Source organism: Dryas octopetala, chromosome 7 (assembly GCF_963921425.1).
Source record: "Dryas octopetala chromosome 7, drDryOcto1.1, whole genome shotgun sequence".
In the NCBI taxonomy this organism is placed as follows: Eukaryota; Viridiplantae; Streptophyta; class Magnoliopsida; order Rosales; family Rosaceae; genus Dryas; species Dryas octopetala.
The window spans coordinates 8098176-8115971 of record NC_141372.1 but is presented as its reverse complement, the minus strand read 5'-3'; the positions used below and the strand labels follow the sequence as shown (position 1 = coordinate 8115971).

General features: G+C 36.6%; 3 protein-coding genes across 3 annotated transcripts; 1 reads left to right on the top strand and 2 right to left on the bottom strand.

Moving 5' to 3' along the window:
* Positions 1–28: 28 nt before the first annotated feature.
* LOC147279280 (uncharacterized) lies at positions 29–1806 on the bottom strand. The gene is made up of 3 exons (XM_086252018.1): positions 1657–1806; positions 936–1312; positions 29–722 (listed from the first exon to the last, which is right to left on the bottom strand). The coding sequence occupies exons 1-3, from the start codon at positions 1804–1806 to the stop codon at positions 278–280; spliced, it is 972 nt and encodes a 323-aa protein (XP_086108144.1). The 3' UTR covers positions 29–277.
* A 1056-nt stretch (positions 1807–2862) lies between these two features.
* Positions 2863–6735, top strand: LOC147279279 (aspartic proteinase Asp1-like). The gene is made up of 9 exons (XM_086250880.1): positions 2863–3257; positions 4626–4743; positions 4836–5062; positions 5318–5545; positions 5642–5780; positions 5867–6061; positions 6186–6258; positions 6370–6457; positions 6542–6735. The coding sequence occupies exons 1-9, from the start codon at positions 3067–3069 to the stop codon at positions 6639–6641; spliced, it is 1359 nt and encodes a 452-aa protein (XP_086107006.1). The 5' UTR covers positions 2863–3066; the 3' UTR covers positions 6642–6735.
* A 177-nt stretch (positions 6736–6912) lies between these two features.
* LOC147279278 (P-loop containing nucleoside triphosphate hydrolases superfamily protein) lies at positions 6913–17322 on the bottom strand. Its single transcript, XM_086250876.1, has 26 exons — positions 16902–17322; positions 16668–16765; positions 16375–16464; positions 16097–16149; positions 15747–15812; positions 15564–15617; positions 15356–15415; positions 14932–15010; positions 14618–14685; positions 14181–14243; positions 13913–14017; positions 13417–13521; positions 13144–13251; positions 12899–13045; positions 12240–12422; positions 11907–12077; positions 11391–11630; positions 10909–11049; positions 10694–10819; positions 9865–9915; positions 9713–9760; positions 9322–9627; positions 8440–9189; positions 7694–7783; positions 7433–7511; positions 6913–7043 (listed from the first exon to the last, which is right to left on the bottom strand). The coding sequence occupies exons 1-25, from the start codon at positions 17123–17125 to the stop codon at positions 7491–7493; spliced, it is 3447 nt and encodes a 1148-aa protein (XP_086107002.1). The 5' UTR covers positions 17126–17322; the 3' UTR covers positions 6913–7043; positions 7433–7490.
* Positions 17323–17796: the final 474 nt, after the last annotated feature.

The following is a 17796-nucleotide window of genomic DNA, read 5'->3' as shown; positions in this document are numbered from 1 at the left end:
TGAGAAGAAAGTTGTATCCAATGGTCATATATATACACGATTTTTAGGTGAAAATTTGTTTTATATAGTGCAAAATTGTGTTCAATTTGAAAGCTAACACTCTTTCTTTAATATACACTTTTTAATGTACAGTTAGCCATGCAATATACAAAGATCCAATCTATTCTGTTTTGGGTGATAAAACACTATCTTATGAAAGCTTCTTCTACCTATCTTTTTACACAAAACATGAAAAAAAAAAAAAAAAAAGACTGAAGAGGACTGAAGCCACTGAATATCAATAAGAATCCTCTAAAATAGCAAGAGTCTCTGATCTTTGCTGATCAGTGAGAGAGGAAGGAAACTCAACCAGGAATGTGACTCTCAAATTTCCTCTTTTTCCTTGCTCTTTAGAGATTGCCATACCTTGTCCAGGAATCACCTTTTCATAGCCAGGATATATGATATCATCAATTTTCAACTTCATGGTCTCTCCACCCAATAGAGGGATTGAGAGTTTGCAACCAATGAGAGCCTCCACCAAAGGAATTCCTAGAGCCAACTCCAAATCATCTCCTTCTCTTCTAAACAAAGGGTTGAATTTCTCAGCAATCACAAAAATTATGTCAGCTGGGTATGCACCTGGTCTCTCATTCCCCAACCCTTGAAATGTTATCTTGGTTCCTTTTCTCCAACCTGGCTTCACTTCTATCGTTATCAATTCCTCTTTTTGAGACATCTCTCTGTAAAAAAATGACAGAGTAAGAAGCTGAATTAATTTCTTGATTTGATTTCAACCGACATGCATGTGTTAGGTAAATGAACATTTTATCTACCACATTTGCTGATTACATTATTAATTATCTCTTACGAAGTGAAACCATTTTGCATGAGAAAGTCTCATGCAGGTTCCACCTAGCTCGATAACATGTACTATTTGGACCATCTCAACTTACCCGGAATCTTTAACGACAGCTCTTGTGACCTTCATTTTCTTGGTGCATCCAAAGCACAACTCCTCCAACGTGCACTCGAGCTGCTTCTCAATGGGAGGGGGTTTCAACGTCCCGGAGGAGTTGGAAAACATGATCGGGGTGGGGCCCCTCCGGCTGCTTCCGCTCTTCGAGAGACCGGAGGGAGAATCCACGGTTGTTTCCGAGGGATGAGAAGACATGCAGTTGAGCAAACTGTCGACACTCGGATTCTTCAAGCCGCCTTCTTTGCTGCGTCGCGATCTCTGCCGGCTCATGCATCTTGGGAAGCTATGACATCCATTCATCATATTCATACTTCTCGGTTTCTTCAGTTTTGGTCTATCAACACTACCCTCCTCCTGAATGTGTACGTAAATTACAATGAATTAATGTTGTTGCAATTCTAAGAAATTCAATGCATGCATGCATGGTTCTCGTTTTTTGAAACTTTGATCATTAATTTTGTATACGAATATTAATCATGGCTCATGGAAGAAAACTTTTAAACTATCGAAGACTCTGGATTTGCTAATTAAAATGTACGTTCTTTGGCTAGGACCTTTTTCATCAATTTTAATTTAAACATTGTTATGTAACAAATTATCAATCTTAACTATCGATTAACATATTTTTCATGTCAGATAGTAACAAATTGTGAAATCGTAACATTATATGTGTGTGATAAAAAGAAGTATATATGTACCTCACGGGTTTCATTGATGCCTAATTGATCAACTTTGGCTTCCTTTGAAGAAGATTTCTTGGTTCGGCAATGGCGCCATTGTTTGATGATGGATCTACTAGCTGCTCTATAGAGTTTCCGAACCCAAGCGGTTTCCCCAAGAACACGCATGGGTAAGATCCACCATGAGAGATGGTCACAGAGCAACAGATTAATAAGGGGAAGAAGAAGAAGGATAACAAATTAAGTGAGAGAAAAATAAATTATTGACTACATCCACATAAAAAAAAAATATGTGTACGTATCTAGTCATGTTGTTGTTTTACCAAATATGATTGTGTTTTACAAGCTGCCTTTCAATTTTTAGTACAATATCCGTTAATCAACAGCACACATGGCAGGGGATATTGCTGTTCTCTGTTTTACTTTCCTTTATTGTTACAAACTTACATATGGTTGAGATATCTAACCATCATTAGCCATGTAATGCTTAATAAACCTTAATTAATATCACATTAGTTCATTTGAAATCAAATTCTTGTGTAAGTTGGTTCTTGTACATGCATAAGTTGGTCTAGTTATCCATTTTACTTGCACACAATTCAGATAAAACTTTTTGTATCATACATCTTTAACAAGAATGAGACTCATAAACTAACCTTTACTGCTCTAGAATAGATTTCTTGTTTAGAGCATCTCCACTCGAAAGTGTCAAATAGGCGGAGCTGCTAATGATAATTTAAACAAAAATTAACACTCTTGTTACAACATTAAAGCTGAGTTGGGACGCCAATTTTATCTTTTGATTTTCTTATTTGGATTACATTGGAAATAATTGAACCTTATATGGATCCTCCCTCTAACAAGAGTGTTAATTTTAATATCTGTGCTTACCCAAAAATTAACAAAAATTGATTTTCTTATTTGGATTACATTGGAAATAAATTCCAGAAGATTTGACTAAAAGAAAAACATTTTATTCTTTAAGGATTTGACCAAAAAGGGCCTTGACATAAGTCATCTTTTAGAAATATATTAAAAGGAAAGGAGCATCTGACTATCTGAGGACCTTTTACTGAAATACCAAAAAGACTCTTTCAAGTTTCAATGTTTCATCCACAACTCATGCAAACATTTAAGGGGTAATTTCGACCTTTTACAGCACCTCACATAGACAAGCATTCCGCGTTTTCGACGCGGGTGTTTTGTTCTCTCTCGCAGTGAAACTTCCAAATCTCCAATTCCCAACGAACGCCAAAAAGCCTTCGAAGCTGACACGCCAGTAGACTTGTTGTACTGCTACAAAGTCTTACTGCTTTCTGGTTTTCTGGGCTTCTTCGATAAAACAGCTCTAGTCCTTCCTTTGAGTTTTTGATTTTGATCCAACCGAAACAATAAAAAAGGAGAATTGGACTGTGACTCAACTCAGAGATGGGTGGTGGTGATGATAAAAGGAGCAATAGATTGGCCGCATTGACGGCCTTGTTCATTCTGGGTCTGTCTGCTGCAACTTTTCCATGCTGTTTCTCAGCAGCCAATCAGCCCCAGACCAAGAAAAATTCGGCCCATAGCTTCGGTTCTTCAGCCGTTTTTCCTATTCAGGGAAACGTTTATCCTCATGGGTATGATTTTTGGCATCTCCTTCGGATTTTTGGTGTTGGGTCTTTGAAATCTTGTTCCTTTATCTTTTTTTAATTGCATTATCAAATCTTTTTAGTAGTTTGTTTTATTGTTTTGTTTTGGATTTTGTTGAATTTCTCTGATTGGTTCTTGGGGTGATTATGGGTTCTTGGACTTAGTTTCGGATTAAGCTTTAACCTTTCATATATTGATTAAACAATTTTTGTTTTTGTTTTGGTTGGACTTCTTGAGAAGTTCTGGACCCACCGTTTCATATTCAACTGCTCTGCATTCTTCTTTCATTTGATTCCCCTTGTTTTTTTTTCCTCAATTCTCTATGAATTCTCTGGGATTTATTTATTTTTTTAATTTAGATTTTTGGTATTTTGGGTTTTCTTGGTTTGATGAGCACTTTGCTCAATCTTTACAATTTATTAATTTATTGAAGGCCAATGCTATTCAGACCACCCTAAATTACTAAGTTGACCACCCTATTTTAATATTCCAACTTTACCCTTAAAACAAAAAAAATTCAATTTTGTTCGTTGGGTCATTCGACAGTTATCTACCGAAATATTTATGATTATTCGACAGTTATCTGCTGAACATTGGTGGATTATTCGGTGGATAACTACCGAATGGAAATGAAAAAGGCATTCGACAGTTATCTGCCGAAATATTTGTATTTATTCGACACTTATCTGCCGAACATTGGTGGATATTTCAATAGATGACCACCGAATGGATCTGGGTGATTTTATCATGTTTTTGCAATAAAGGGTAAAATAGGAAAAAAGTTGAAAAAAATTTATTAGGGTGGTCAATTCAGCACAAAAGGGTGGTTTGCATAGCCTCCCTCTTTATTGAATACTCAACTCAGTTTCTGTGCTTACCCTTTGAATACTCTTTTCCAATATCTGATTTTTTATTACCTGAACTTTCTATGGGTCCTCTCTCTATCTTCTAGAAGTTTAACCTTATAATCAAGAAAAAATATATCCTTCCTCAGTCACTTTAGAAACGGTGAAAAACTGCCTCTCGACCCCTTTTTTTCTTTTCTTTTCTGTATGTAATTCATTTTGCCATCATAGTAGAATTCCTGTGCTACCCATATCCCAGAATTACAATTTTAATCTGTTTATTGTTTTCCACCTGTTGCATGTTTATTTTCTTTGATATTTGATGCTTCCTTTTTCTAAATCATTAATTTTGATGCTTTCTTTTTTTAGTTTGTGTAATGTTTAAGATTCAGTAGATACTATGACTTGGTATTCTGTCTTTTCCTTTTTCCTTTCCATTTTATCTGGCCCCCTTTTTTGATGTGTGGTGAATGAAATTCTACAAGATATGATTGTACTTTCACTCTGCAGGTACTACACTGTGTCCCTGAGCATAGGTCACCCAGCCAAGCGTTTTGATCTTGATATTGACACTGGCAGTGACCTCACTTGGGTCCAATGTGATGCTCCTTGTACCGGCTGTACCAAGGTAAAACTTTTTTATAGATAGTGAGACTGAGACTATGATTGTAATGACCCTGTTCTCACCTAGTGCTTGTGTCCGTGTGTGTGCATTTGTAGCCCCGTGAACATCTTTATAAACCCAACAAAAACCTTCTCCAATGCGAAGACCCTCTTTGTGTTGCATTCCACTCACCAGCAAACTATCCATGCAAGACCCCAACTGACCAATGTGACTATGAGGTCGAGTATGCTGATCAAGGAGCATCTCTTGGTGTGCTGGTCAAGGATTACTTTCCCCTAAAATTCACCAATGGCTCTCAACTTGGTCCTCGTTTGGCCTTCGGGTGGGTATTCAGTGTTTTCTTTTTCCATATCAACTAACAGCATTATAGATTTTGATATGGAGCGTGCTAATTTTTAATTTGAAATCTTAAGAGTTTTGGTTTGTTTTGTTAACCTTTTCATCTTATAAACTTCAGGTGGTTTGGTGCAAGAATGCAAATAAATCAAACTTATGTAATGCCTTGCAACTAAACTGCCATATCACCTTTTGTTTCCAAGTTAAATCATATAATTTTTTCTGTTTGTGTTGTCTGCAGGTGTGGATATAATCAACAATATTCTGGCCAAAACTCACCTCCTGCCACTGCTGGAGTCCTTGGCCTTGGCAAGGGCAAAGCCAGCATTGTGTCACAACTAAATCGCCTGGGTTTAACACGAAATGTGGTGGGTCACTGTCTAAATGGGCAAGGAGGAGGGTATCTTTTCTTTGGGGATGATCTTGTCCCTTCTTCAGGAGTCATATGGACACCAATGTCACGCAGGGAGTGAGTAGTCCCCATTTATCATATAACATTTGCATATAGCCTGATTAGTTGTTTCTAATTTGTATATAATTCAATCCATCTTTTCCAATTTCATAGAAATCACTACTCATCTGGACCAGCAGAACTTGTCTTTGGTGGAAAGCCTACCGGTATAAAGAGCCTTCAACTGGTTTTTGACAGTGGGAGCTCCTACACTTACTTCAGTTCCCAAGCTTACCAGGCACTACTTAATCTGGTGAGAAGGAAACAAAGGAGAGCATCCTTCTTTAGTTAATTGTTGATAACATGTATAGAAAACTAACCATCAATTCATGTGATCAGTTGAGAGATGATTTAAAGGGAAAGCCTCTGAAGGATGCACCTGAGGATAAATCCCTTCCAGTCTGCTGGAAAAGCAGCAAGCCTTTCAAATCGGTTGCTGACACAAAGAACCATTTCAAGCCCTTAGTACTGAGCTTTACTAATGCTAAGAATGTTCAGCTGCAATTATCACCAGAAACCTATCTTATAGTTACAGTAAGCACCCCCATATTCTTTCCTCTATTTTTATTTTTTATTTTTCATTTTTTCCCCCTTTGGTTAGTAGTTGAGGTAAGAAAATACTTGAAAAGTCATATTTTAACAAGATCTTTATTTTCAGAAATATGGCAATGTGTGCTTGGGGATTTTGAATGGCAGTGAAGTAGGACTGGCAAATCTGAATATCATCGGAGGTAACAAAAGACAGAACAACAGCCTTCTTGACTCTCTTTTTCTCCCTCTTTTTTCTCTTTCATTTTCATTTATGGACAAAATCTGATCTTTTACTTCCTTTCTATTCACAGATATTACTATGCAAGACAAAATCTTGATATATGACAACGAAAACCAGCGAATTGGATGGGCTCCTGCAAATTGCAATAGGCTTCCCAAGTTCTAAACCCTTCTCTCATAATTTTTTTTCCCTTTCACATGTATGTGATGGGGACTTTCTCACCAATAAACTCTCTTTTTCAGTGTGGATCGGGGATATAGTGAAGGCATTTGTCAGCCTCATGTAGCCAATTTTGGTATCTTGGAAGAGCATTGTCCTGCTTATGATTCCCATGATCAATAAGGCCTACAGGGAAGCTCCAAGACCAAAGACCAAAAAATACTAAAAAGCAAAAGCATAAATAGCCTTTTGCGATTATATGTGGCAGATACATACAACTTTTTGGTCACAGGAGTTACAGTAATTTTGTCTGATACTCTAGCAAGAAAAAAAGAAAAGAAAAAAAAGAAGCTAAAGTTTGTCTGTTCTAGGACTTACAAGGTGGGAAATGTAAGTGGGAATATCTCAGCACTCGATAATACATACATATATAGATAAATTCATGTATAACAATGCCCTAGATCCATCTCTGCTGCTAGTTAGTCGCATTAAGTTACAAGAAAATTGTATCTCCTTGGCTACATCGCTTCCTAAGCCTTAAATTAATCTGGTTGCTGTTTCCATTCTGTACAAAATACATTACACCTGCAAGAAGAGCAAAAGGGGTATGACTCATCAGTACTGTTTTCATGACTTAAGAAATGAGGATGTCAAAATAGGCAACATGATTGTTACACCAACTATGTCTTAAGAATTATATATGACAAGGTTCCAGTATGCAACTAATGGATAATTAGTTAAAGAGGGCATATGCATATCTACATCAAAATGCAACTTTGAGGCTTTGACTGAGAAGTTGATGGACGCAAATTAGTCCTCATTTACATTATGAGGCTCGTATTCATGGTTTTTATAAACAAGAAATTTGGAGCCAACGTCTTTCGAAATTTCATAAAATTCACTATAAAAATATAGGGGCAATATGAACAATAGAGCAATGCCCGTTGGCTAATGAACCGTGGAACAAAACTAACCTCAAATATCTAACTCCGAGTACCCGGAGATTCTGTATGATAGGTTGAGCTCAGCGTGCTATAAGACATGATTTGCACACTGCATATTACAAACACCCATTATTATTAATATTAAGGATTGGAAGGAATCCTGAAAACATTTTGACACAAACGTAAAAACAAGGAAAAAAAAAAGGCCAAGTTAAGGCAAGCAAAAATTATAAGTCATCTTAATGCAAGTATGCACCAAGCTCATCAAAAGAAAGCAAACTGAGGAATCACCTTTGCATGGCAAATCTTCGTTATAGCCTCAACATGAAGGTTCTGCAGTTCTTCAAGAGTCGTGACATCCAGACCAGCAACATCTTCACCCTGAAAATTAATAATATTTTAAACTCTTTTGATCTATACTTCAATTACAGTGGCTCAATTGGGGACTTAATGATGCAAATGAGATTATCTTCACCCTGTGGTTTAGTTTTTGACATTTAACCCTTTGTGGTTTCATCTATCAGTCAGGTATGTGTAAAGTAAACAAAAAATAGATCACATGCTCACACTTCATCCCATAGCTGTTGCAGCCAGTGAATAATACTTTTGTTATGACCATTTCATCCTTTCCCTCGTTTTTGCTCCATAAGTGGACAAAGCCAAGTACTCTCTTATAATTAAAGGCCTTTATCTTGCTTGTTTCTCTCTGAACCCACTTAAAATCTGAAAGTCTGAATAGCAAAATGTCATCCTCCTCCTATACTCCTTCATAAGAGGTAAAGTCTGCCATTGCGGCCTGACATTTCCCATAAGCTCTCTTTTCTGGTTTAATGAGCTCCTTTTGAATGAACTCATCAAATTATATTATGGTAAAAAAACCATTTTACAACTGCTATTAATGGTGTCAATAAGATGAATACTTTCTGAAATCACAGGGGAACGTGTCACAAAATAAACCACAGGATCATTCATGAAAATGCGGTAACCACAGATGCCTATCTGTACTTTCCCCAAAGATTAATCGATGAAGTACATACCTTCAATCTAGAAATATAGCACTCTAGCTCTTTGCATCTTCTCCTTTCTTTCTGATAGCTGGCTCTTAAATCTTCTAATGTACCCATCTCATTCAGGTTTTCACGGATTTCATTGTCTTTGAACATAGTATATGAGTGAACATTAGATGGCAGAAACCCATTTCTAATTCTTGTATGTGAACTTTCAGATACAGAAGCCCCTTGAAGTGACACATCCTCAGCATTAATGCCAGACTTTCTCAATTTTGCAACCAGCACCCACATATTTGTCAGCTCATTTTCCAAATCAACTTCACGTTGTTTAACTTTGTCTAATGTTCTTCGTAAATCACCTTCTATCTCATCTCTCTCAGATAGTTCCTTTTGCAGAGCAGCTTCTCTTTGGTATCTTACACTAAGTTCCTTCTGCAGCTCCTCAACCAGAACTCCATCCTCTGGCTTTTTATGGCATCCATTAGCTCGAGCACCATTGATGCTATTTTGCTTGAAACCATATGAAGCAGACCTCTGACAACAATTTGATCGGCACTGAACCTCTTTTGCAGCAGCCAGGTCACCAGTCAGCTTCGCGTTTTCATAAGAAAGCTTGGTTACTTCTTCAGCCAAGTTTCTAAGCTCAACTGCTGCAGCTGCAGCCAACTCTTTGGCATATGAAGCTTCTTCTGAAAGTTTCTGATTCTGAACTTCAAGCCCCTCCTTTTCCTCAGACAGTATCACCTTCTCTTGCTTTAAATCCTCTATTTCAGAAGCCTAAGGAAATAAAATAAAAGGCATTGGTGACAATGTAGCAATATAAACATATCATTCCATCAAGTAAAATCACAAAGTTCAAATGGATTGAGTTTCCTAGTGCTGAAGATGCCAAGAAAGAACAGGAGTAACCTGTACATGGATTTGGGAATTCAAAAATGTATCTTTGTTGCACTGTCTCGAGTCCTCAAGGGAAAGGATTCTGTTTAAGCTCATCACACTGGTTGGTGTATTTTCATCAGCATAAGTTTCTTCACACGAACCAATCCTATCTCTTTCTTCAGTGTTCTTTTCCACTTGTTCCTTAGAACATGTCTCAAGTCGGGTAGCCTCACTACCAGCAATATGTTGTGAGTTACAATAGCCTTTACCTGCTAATAAATTGAGCTGTTGTCTTAGCAGAAGAATCGTCTCTTGCATTTCTGCATTCTCTGATATCTGTAAAAGGTAACAAGATGATTAAAAAAATTAAAGAAAAAAATGCAAGGACATGAAAAGAGATCACGTATCTTTATAATTTTACCTTCATCTGTAGTTGCTCTTGAAGTATCCTATTGTCTGCTGTCTTAATCTTGAATGATCATCCCAAAACAAAAAAGGGATCAACTTAGTATAATATTTTAGCATTTCTAACTGAAATATCATCCTTGTTATGAAGATCTTAGGATAACAAACCTCAAGTTCAAAAGTTTTCTCATTTAGCTGTGTAGTAATTTGGGACAAAGCCTGCATGACAATGTAATGATCAGAAAGCACATATAGTGCATTACTAAAAAACTGGAAACCAGCGATGCTTTATGAGGCATAATGTTAAGAAACCAAATAAATGACAGTCAAGGCAGCCAATATAGAAATCTAAGACTACAAAGGCCAAAAACTGATTGAGTATTATATAAAGATAAAGGATTGTAGGACATTAAAATAAAAGTTAATTAGGCTAAAGTCCTAAACCTGACTTTTTTGGGTAAAAGTACAACAATTGTTTTTCTACATTAGGTCCCCTGCATAATTTACCTTGTTATATTTAATCCCTCAACTAATGATCTGTGCTCCACTTTCCTTTTTTGTTATTTTAAAATAATTCAACCAAGTGAAATGAAAATGACCGGAGGACCTTATGATAAGACGTGACATGTACCAGGGGGCCATTCTCTGCTGAAATGGTACTAGAAAGTTAATTGACATAACATTCACTCAGAGTAGAATGTGAAACAGAGAAGAAGAATGTCCCTTTTGTATTTTCAATTTTGAAGAGCCCTGAATTGTTATCAGATTATCATCCATCAATCTAAAACTTTTCTTGTATTTATTGATCACTTATACAGTAAAATTAGTTCATCCAGCATCATTAAAATCCATCTTAGAGGATGCATAGTTTACCTGAGACATTTCTCTGTTATCAGATTATCATTCATCAATCTCATACTTTATTGATCACTTATACAGTAAAATTAGTTCATCCAGCTTCATTAAAATCCATCTTCTTAGAGGATGCATAGTTTACCTGAGAAATTTCTCTGTTATTTGACATATGTGGAGTCATCTCAAGTGATCCAATCATGCGTTGTTCCAAAACACGTATCTGAAGCTTCTTTTCACTAATTTCATCCTTCAACTTTTGCATTTGTTCCTATTTTAACCAATATTACCATTAAAAGTCACACAGGAATACCAATCAGATTTAGACATTTGTTCTAAAAATTAAAAGAGATATCTCACCCTAAGCTGTGAATCTTCAGGGTTGGTAGCCGCTTGCTCCGATAGTCTTTTCAGAGAACTTGTACACAATGCCACTTCCCCAGCTAACATTTTCACTTGCTCACGAAGAAGATCCATTTGATCTCTAATTGTGGACCCAGTCTGCAAAAGAGTAGTTATAGCAAACAGTTAACATTATATCTTCATGCTACACTGAAATACCTGCATATGCTAATTCTTAGAAATACACATAAACAAGTTAAGAAGTATCAACTAAGAGAAAGTAGAAGAGAAAAATAATATTTTTACATGTGCTAATTTATTATAATTTGTTCCCCATCACATACCCTACAAGGGAAATATCTTAACTGATGTCAAATACCCAAGCATGCACACACACACCTAAAAGTCCTTTCTCTATTGCATATGCATGTATTCACTTGGATCAGATGTTTATCTACTTAAAGCAAACACTAGATATAAGTTAATAGAATTCCACTCACCGGAGGCAAACGGCGACCTCCACACGCTGCACCAAACAAATCACCCGCTTGGGTTCTTTCTGGAAATGAGTCAATAATGGTATAATCATCTCCCCTTCTACTGACAGACTTTCTACATCCATCCTTCAAATCATTAAAGTTTACTTTTTTTTTGGAAGAACTTGAGGAAGGTGCTGGTGACCCACTTGCAGAGCTCTCACTATCAGCACTTGGTGATAATCCAACAAGATTCTCGGGTTTCTGTTGAGAAAGCATTTAAACTTCGTCTAGGTGAATTCAATCAGTAGAATACTAATGAAAAACCGGTGTAGTAGTGTATATGACAAAAAATATAATGAATATATAGTTATATACAGATGGTGCCATAATTAACTATTGTTTGAAACTTTAAATCTTTTTCTTTAAAAACCAAGATTACATGGTTTTACAAAATCTGGGTTTTTGTTTTTAACCATCTAACAATTATTTACTTACTTCCATTCAAGTCATGCACTAAAGGAAAAAATGGGAACTTACTTTTAGTTTAAACCATCCAAGCATTCCACGTCTTCTGTTTCTTTTGTAATCTTTAACAAACTCGTCTAGATTAGTGACATCATCTCTTCCTTCCAATGAAAGCTCGGAAGCATAACTTCCAGCATCATCATCAATCACATATTCCCGTTTTTTATCTGGCAGATATGCAAGCTGCATAAAAAATGGGTCAATTGGTAATCTAACGAGGAAGATATTGCCAATAGTTTACAATTTCTAGTTTGAGACATCCATATCATAAAACAAGTTATCACTCAGAATACAATTAAATGAATCTGCAACCATCTTAACTGCTGAAAATACTAAATCACACACCTCATCTTCCCCAAAAGAATGCCTCCGTCTATAGCTAGGTCGTTCAGATATGCTTGGTGGGATAGCATTTTTCGTGGAAACTAAGATTAGTTTAGTCAATCGTTGTATCCTTCCCATTAAAGCTGCCTTGGCTTCTTCCTCCTCTTCCAATCTTGACCGCAATTTCACCTGACCAGCTTCCAGCTTTTACATAATGAAACAATACTTATTAGGAGCAAACAACAAACAACAAAATCCAGAATGAAATTTAGCTGTTTCTATGTCTAGAGAACAAAGAAAACTGTTTTCAACAAGGGACAAGTAGATGACATCAGGTATTTGTAACATTCTGTAACTTGCAAGCCAAGGGAATTGTAACATTGCAATCAAACCTAGATTATAATATTGTTCTATATATATTTAGGTATATCCTAAGGTCCTTCAATGTGGTTCTATTTCTCAGCCGTTTGATCAAATATGGACAGCTGAAATGCATATTTAAATACCAATTAAGATGCATCTTGACCGTCCATATCTAAACTAACAATTAAGAAACAATGAAATATGACCTAGTTTAAATACTTTATTTAAGGACCTTAGAGGGAAACTTTTATTGATTTCTACCCAAAGCCTTTGGAAACAATATAGAGGAAAGCATCTCCCCATGTAACAGCACAAACCTGAAGCTTCAAATTAACCAGGTCTTCCTGATTAGATACAGCCATATTTGGATTCTCCATCATGCCACTTTTTAATTGCTGAAGTTCTTGCTTTAAACTGGAAATTTCCTTCTGATATTTTTTGATTAGAGACTTCTCATCTATAATCTATAAGAGCATCAAGAAGAAAAAATGTGATGAACTGGAAACCATTAAAAATTATGCATAATGCCACTTCACATGTAAACAATAAATTTAAGGTTCACCTTATTTTGGGAAGCCTTGATTTCCACATGCTTGCTCCGATGTGCAAACTTCAGTGTGTTATGTGTCTCCTCACTATTGCTAGACGCAGGGGTCAGAGTGCAAATGAGCTAAAATGACCATAACAAGAACATCCTCTTGAATCAGTAACCACATCACTATTCGCAAAATAGATACCTTACATGACAACTAAATAGATACCATCCTCTTTGAATAGTTGCAATGAGAAATATGATCACATGAACACTGGATAAAAAGTGTTGTATTGAACTTACAGATACACGTCCATGACCACTGAGGGATGACTGCAACAAACGGGTGAGTTTCGAATCTCGATAGGGAATATGAGTTGCCTTGCCATCAGTCAATTTAGAAATCACCTGCAATAAGCAACTATTATTAGATTAAAAAAACTCACATGTCAGGCTGAGAAATGGCGAGGAGGATATCTTATAAGTCAGTGCAACCATATAGGCACATAAAAATCTCAAGCTCTACATAACAGCATTTTATCCAGAGTCAATCAATTCTCCAACATCATGTCATGATAAGTAAGTGAAGAACAACCATGACCAAGTTAATTATTTTCATATCTTGAGATCATTTGTAAACAAAACATGCTATATTATTATAATACCACTTAAAATTTTCAAGTAATTAATTGCAGCATAAAGGGTATAATTATGGTAATAGGTGGAATTCTGGTAATTTCTTTTATTTTAAATAGTACAACCGAAAGTCAAAGAAAACGTAAAATAAGCATTAGCTTACAGTTCCAAGTGTAAGTAAGCTTTTATTGATGTATGAACCCTCCTTTCTCCGCAACCCAGTTGTTTCAGTTTTAGAACTTTCAGATCCTGCAAGATCAATTAAATGCTGCCAAGGAAATTGGAATCATATAAGGCTTGGTCAAGATTGTAATGAAAATAATACTATAACTTGTAATTAAATCCACCAGACTGTAGGGCCAGATTGACCAAAGTACTAAACTATTGAGGGCAACTCAAATTTTAAATTCAAAGATGACCAAGGGCATTACCAACTGGGACAATGTGACATCTTCTTCACCATGATTTTCACCTCGTGGACTGCTTTCAATAGTCTGATGAATTGTAATATATTAGCAAAAGTGGAATGAAAAGCAATGAGATTGATACAAGAATGAGTAGCCACTTCATCAAGACCTGATAAGTTCAACAACATAAACCACCATCGCTTCGGCTTTGCAATGAAAATGCTTAGCATATGAACAAATTACTACAACCAGATAGTACGTTCAGAATACCAGTAAACAAGATGTATCATTGATGTTGGTGAGTACATTTTTCTCAATCGGTTGTTTTGAGTAAATTAGATATTTAGAAAAGACTCATGGAGATGAGTGATTGGGTGAAAAGGGCTACAACAAAACAGATCCTGGCTTTGTATAACAGCATAGATTACCACCTTTAACACATAGTAATTAAAGATAGTTACCAATGTGAATATAGTGTGGCTGCGACTGCTAAGTAGATTGAAATTATTAGAACCAACGTGCCTATGCTCTGCATCAAAGGAAAAAAGAATGTTAAAGGTACTCAGCTGCACAAACGGTGGCTGGCAAAGATACAGAGAATAAGAGGATGCGGGGGTGGGGGCGGGGAAGCAACTACAAGATATGGAAAATGCAAAAGAGATTATAGGGTTCATCCATGCTTATGATATTGTAATATTTGATTCAGACACAACATTAAGTAGAGACGACAAAATTTTCACCCACATCATGCAGACAAAAGTACTTGCTTTCATACCTTCTCCAGTTGCTATCAAGGAAAGAGCATGAGCAGGAGATAAAACAACTTCCTCTTTGATTCCATCGACATAAGTTCCCTGCTCGAGAAGATAACACTGTCAACTGATAAGATTTAAGACTTGGAAAATGCTTATGACTTGGAACTGTCTCTTTCTTGTTGAACATATTTTAAAACTCATCTCTATCCAAAGGCCATATTTTAGATGATTTCTAGAGTATAAATATGTGGTTCAAAATCCTCCAATTGGCCAAAGACTATACTCCAATTAGTAGCATTCAAAATTTCCAGTATGTAAGTTTACGGAAAAGAAAAGCATGCAGGAGAAAAATCTCTGAAGAGCTATGTTTGAGACTTTGAGCAAAAAATAGAAAGAGACAAGTAGAAAAAAATAAGGTCTTAATTCCTTTATTAATATAAACACCTGAGCATCCTCTCTTATTCGTAGATTCTGTCCTGTCGGATCAAGTAAGTCGTTTATGACCTGGAAAAACAAAAGGACAAATTAACAATGTCTAGCTCATTCTGGTATATTAATATAACCTAATGAAATTATACTTCAAAAGAGTATATAACACTATGACAGCGTTTAAATTGTAGACTTCACTTAAAGGAACTGAGATAAGACTGACCTCATTATAAATTTCAAGATATGAAACACGAAGAAGAAATTCCCTCCCAGGTGTCTGACACATGATAAAAAGGTGATGTAAAACAAACATCTATATAGAGAGAGTGACAAAGAGAGAGAGAGAGAGAGAGAGAGAGAGAGAGAGAGAGAAGATTACTAACTAATTATGAAACACATCCATTACCTCTTGTATAATTCCAAAAACATCCTTCACTGCCAGTGGAATAATTCCAGGTGACTTTTGCTCTCCCTGAAAAGTAAGAGGTTGGCCAAAAAAAAAAGAGAGTAAGAAGCCATCTCAATTTGTTTTCAAAGGAATTCCCCTTCAATGCGGTGAATGTAAATAAAACACAACTAAGAGGCAACTTATGGCATGGACCCTGTTTCAAATGGAAACAATCTAAGGAAGCTCTAGATAGCAGGTGCAATCTATGAACATTTAGTAGTCATGAATTCACTAATGAACTAGTGAAAATGTTGGCCCAGAAACGGGAAAGAGAAAAAAGATAGATAATGTAGGCTCCACCAACTTACATGCATTGTATGAGTCTTCCCGCTACTAGTAACACCATATGCAAATACAGTACCTGCATAGTAACAGAGCAAGGTTTAGCTAGCAGCAAGTTATACACCACCGTATAGATATACCTTCGTATATATATATATATATATATATATATATATATATACCTGCAATTGCTATGTATTCGATTTGAAAGTTATAATTGAGGCATGAATAAACAAAATGACAGCAAAAGCCTGTAAATATCAATAATAAGTTAATAACAATCAAAGTTTAGTAGACTATTTACCATTGATCCCTTGCATGACACCACTGACAACATGCTGCGCAGCAACATCGTAGACATGGCGTGTGGTTGTTGCCGGACCAAAAACCTTATCTGCAGCACCCCCCATCACGAATGTCGAAAATTCAAACCACTTTAAGATAAATAATTGAATAAATAAAGCAATGTATGCCAAAAGCTGTAACCTCAAAAATTCAAAATGCAGCTTATGGGTTTGCATATATAAGAATTGAATCAAAAAAATGCGAAAATTTGTAAAAAAAAAAAAAAAAAAAAAAAAAAAAAAAAACACTAACCAAAGCCATAAGCAATGGAAGAATTGTACTCGTTCCTCACTGTGTTATCTCCATCTGCGTACCACGCTATCTCGTCCCCTTTGTTAATCTCCCGAGCACTGGTCAAAAGCCAAAACCCCACATTTTCAAGTAAAGTTCAAATTTTTATAGCAAAAGAATTAAGAATAAGCACACCGGCGGTGACGGGGCAGTAGGTGACAGAGCAATCGGCGGGAGACAGGGGAGATGGAGTACCTGAGGGGGCGAAACCTGACGGTGACGGTGACATTCTCCTTGGCCTTGGAGATATCGGGCGGAGAAGGGGAGGGGTTGGATGGGGGTCGAGACGACGTCGTAGAGGACGGAGTGGTGGGCCGGGCCATGGACTTGGTGGTGGGCCCCGAAGGCGGCTTTCGGGAGCGGAAAGGCGAGATGGAGGATCTCTGGGACCTTGAGCTTGAGGTGCTGCTGGAGAACATTGGTGTTGGTGGTGGGTGTGGGTGTGGAGAGCAAAAAGTGAGGTTTAGAGAGAGAGAGAGAGAGAGAGAGAGATGGAGTTGAGGTCACATGGAAAATGGGAGGAGAGAGAAGGGGCGTCGGGTCCGGCAGCTGAGCCTGAGCTGGTTTGGTTTGGTTTGGGTTTGCCTCCCCCTCAGTCCTCCCTCCAAAACAAAGACTTTGGACTGCCTATTGCTTCTTTGAAATTTGCTCTGCGCCGTGTTGGTTGTTTTTTGACTTCGGAAATGTCCTAAATGCCCCCTCAGATGATTCTTCTCTTTTTCTCTAAATTCTAAAAATTCAATCAACTTTTGTCTTTCCCGAATTGGCCTCGGGGATCTACAATCACGTCCTTTTCCTCTTTTTCTTTTCATAGACCCTTTCTTTTTTAATTTAACTTTTATAAAGGGTTAGTATTTAGTGGTTAACATTTAACCGATTAAAACATTTGAGAAAATTTAATACGGATTTTACACACACAAAAATTTATTGGTTTATACTCTGAACTAAAGCATTATTTTATAACTTCAAAATATTGGAAGAGTTTGTTCGAAAGTGTAGTTGTAAACTCAAACACCCGAATTCAAATCTTCAGTTAAACTCTTGCTCAGGACACCTTGGATTATCAAAAAAATATTATTTTAAAATAACT

Excerpts from the sequence above, each read along its gene's own strand:
- LOC147279280 (XM_086252018.1), bottom strand. The coding sequence starts at position 1,806 with ATGCGTGTTCTTGGGGAAACCGCTTGGGTTCGGAAACTCTATAGAGCA. Across the intron at positions 1,313-1,656 it reads GCATCAATGAAACCCGTGAG|GAGGAGGGTAGTGTTGATAG; the intron begins GTACATATATAC and ends GTACACATTCAG. Across the intron at positions 723-935 it reads GCTGTCGTTAAAGATTCCGG|AGAGATGTCTCAAAAAGAGG; the intron begins GTAAGTTGAGAT and ends ATTTTTTTACAG.
- LOC147279279 (XM_086250880.1), top strand. The coding sequence starts at position 3,067 with ATGGGTGGTGGTGATGATAAAAGGAGCAATAGATTGGCCGCATTGACG. Across the intron at positions 4,744-4,835 it reads CTTGTACCGGCTGTACCAAG|CCCCGTGAACATCTTTATAA; the intron begins GTAAAACTTTTT and ends GTGCATTTGTAG. Across the intron at positions 5,063-5,317 it reads GGTCCTCGTTTGGCCTTCGG|GTGTGGATATAATCAACAAT; the intron begins GTGGGTATTCAG and ends TGTTGTCTGCAG.
- LOC147279278 (XM_086250876.1), bottom strand. The coding sequence starts at position 17,125 with ATGTTCTCCAGCAGCACCTCAAGCTCAAGGTCCCAGAGATCCTCCATC. Across the intron at positions 16,766-16,901 it reads GTCAGGTTTCGCCCCCTCAG|TGCTCGGGAGATTAACAAAG; the intron begins GTACTCCATCTC and ends GCTTTTGACCAG. Across the intron at positions 9,761-9,864 it reads AGAAAACTTTTGAACTTGAG|ATTAAGACAGCAGACAATAG; the intron begins GTTTGTTATCCT and ends TGATCATTCAAG.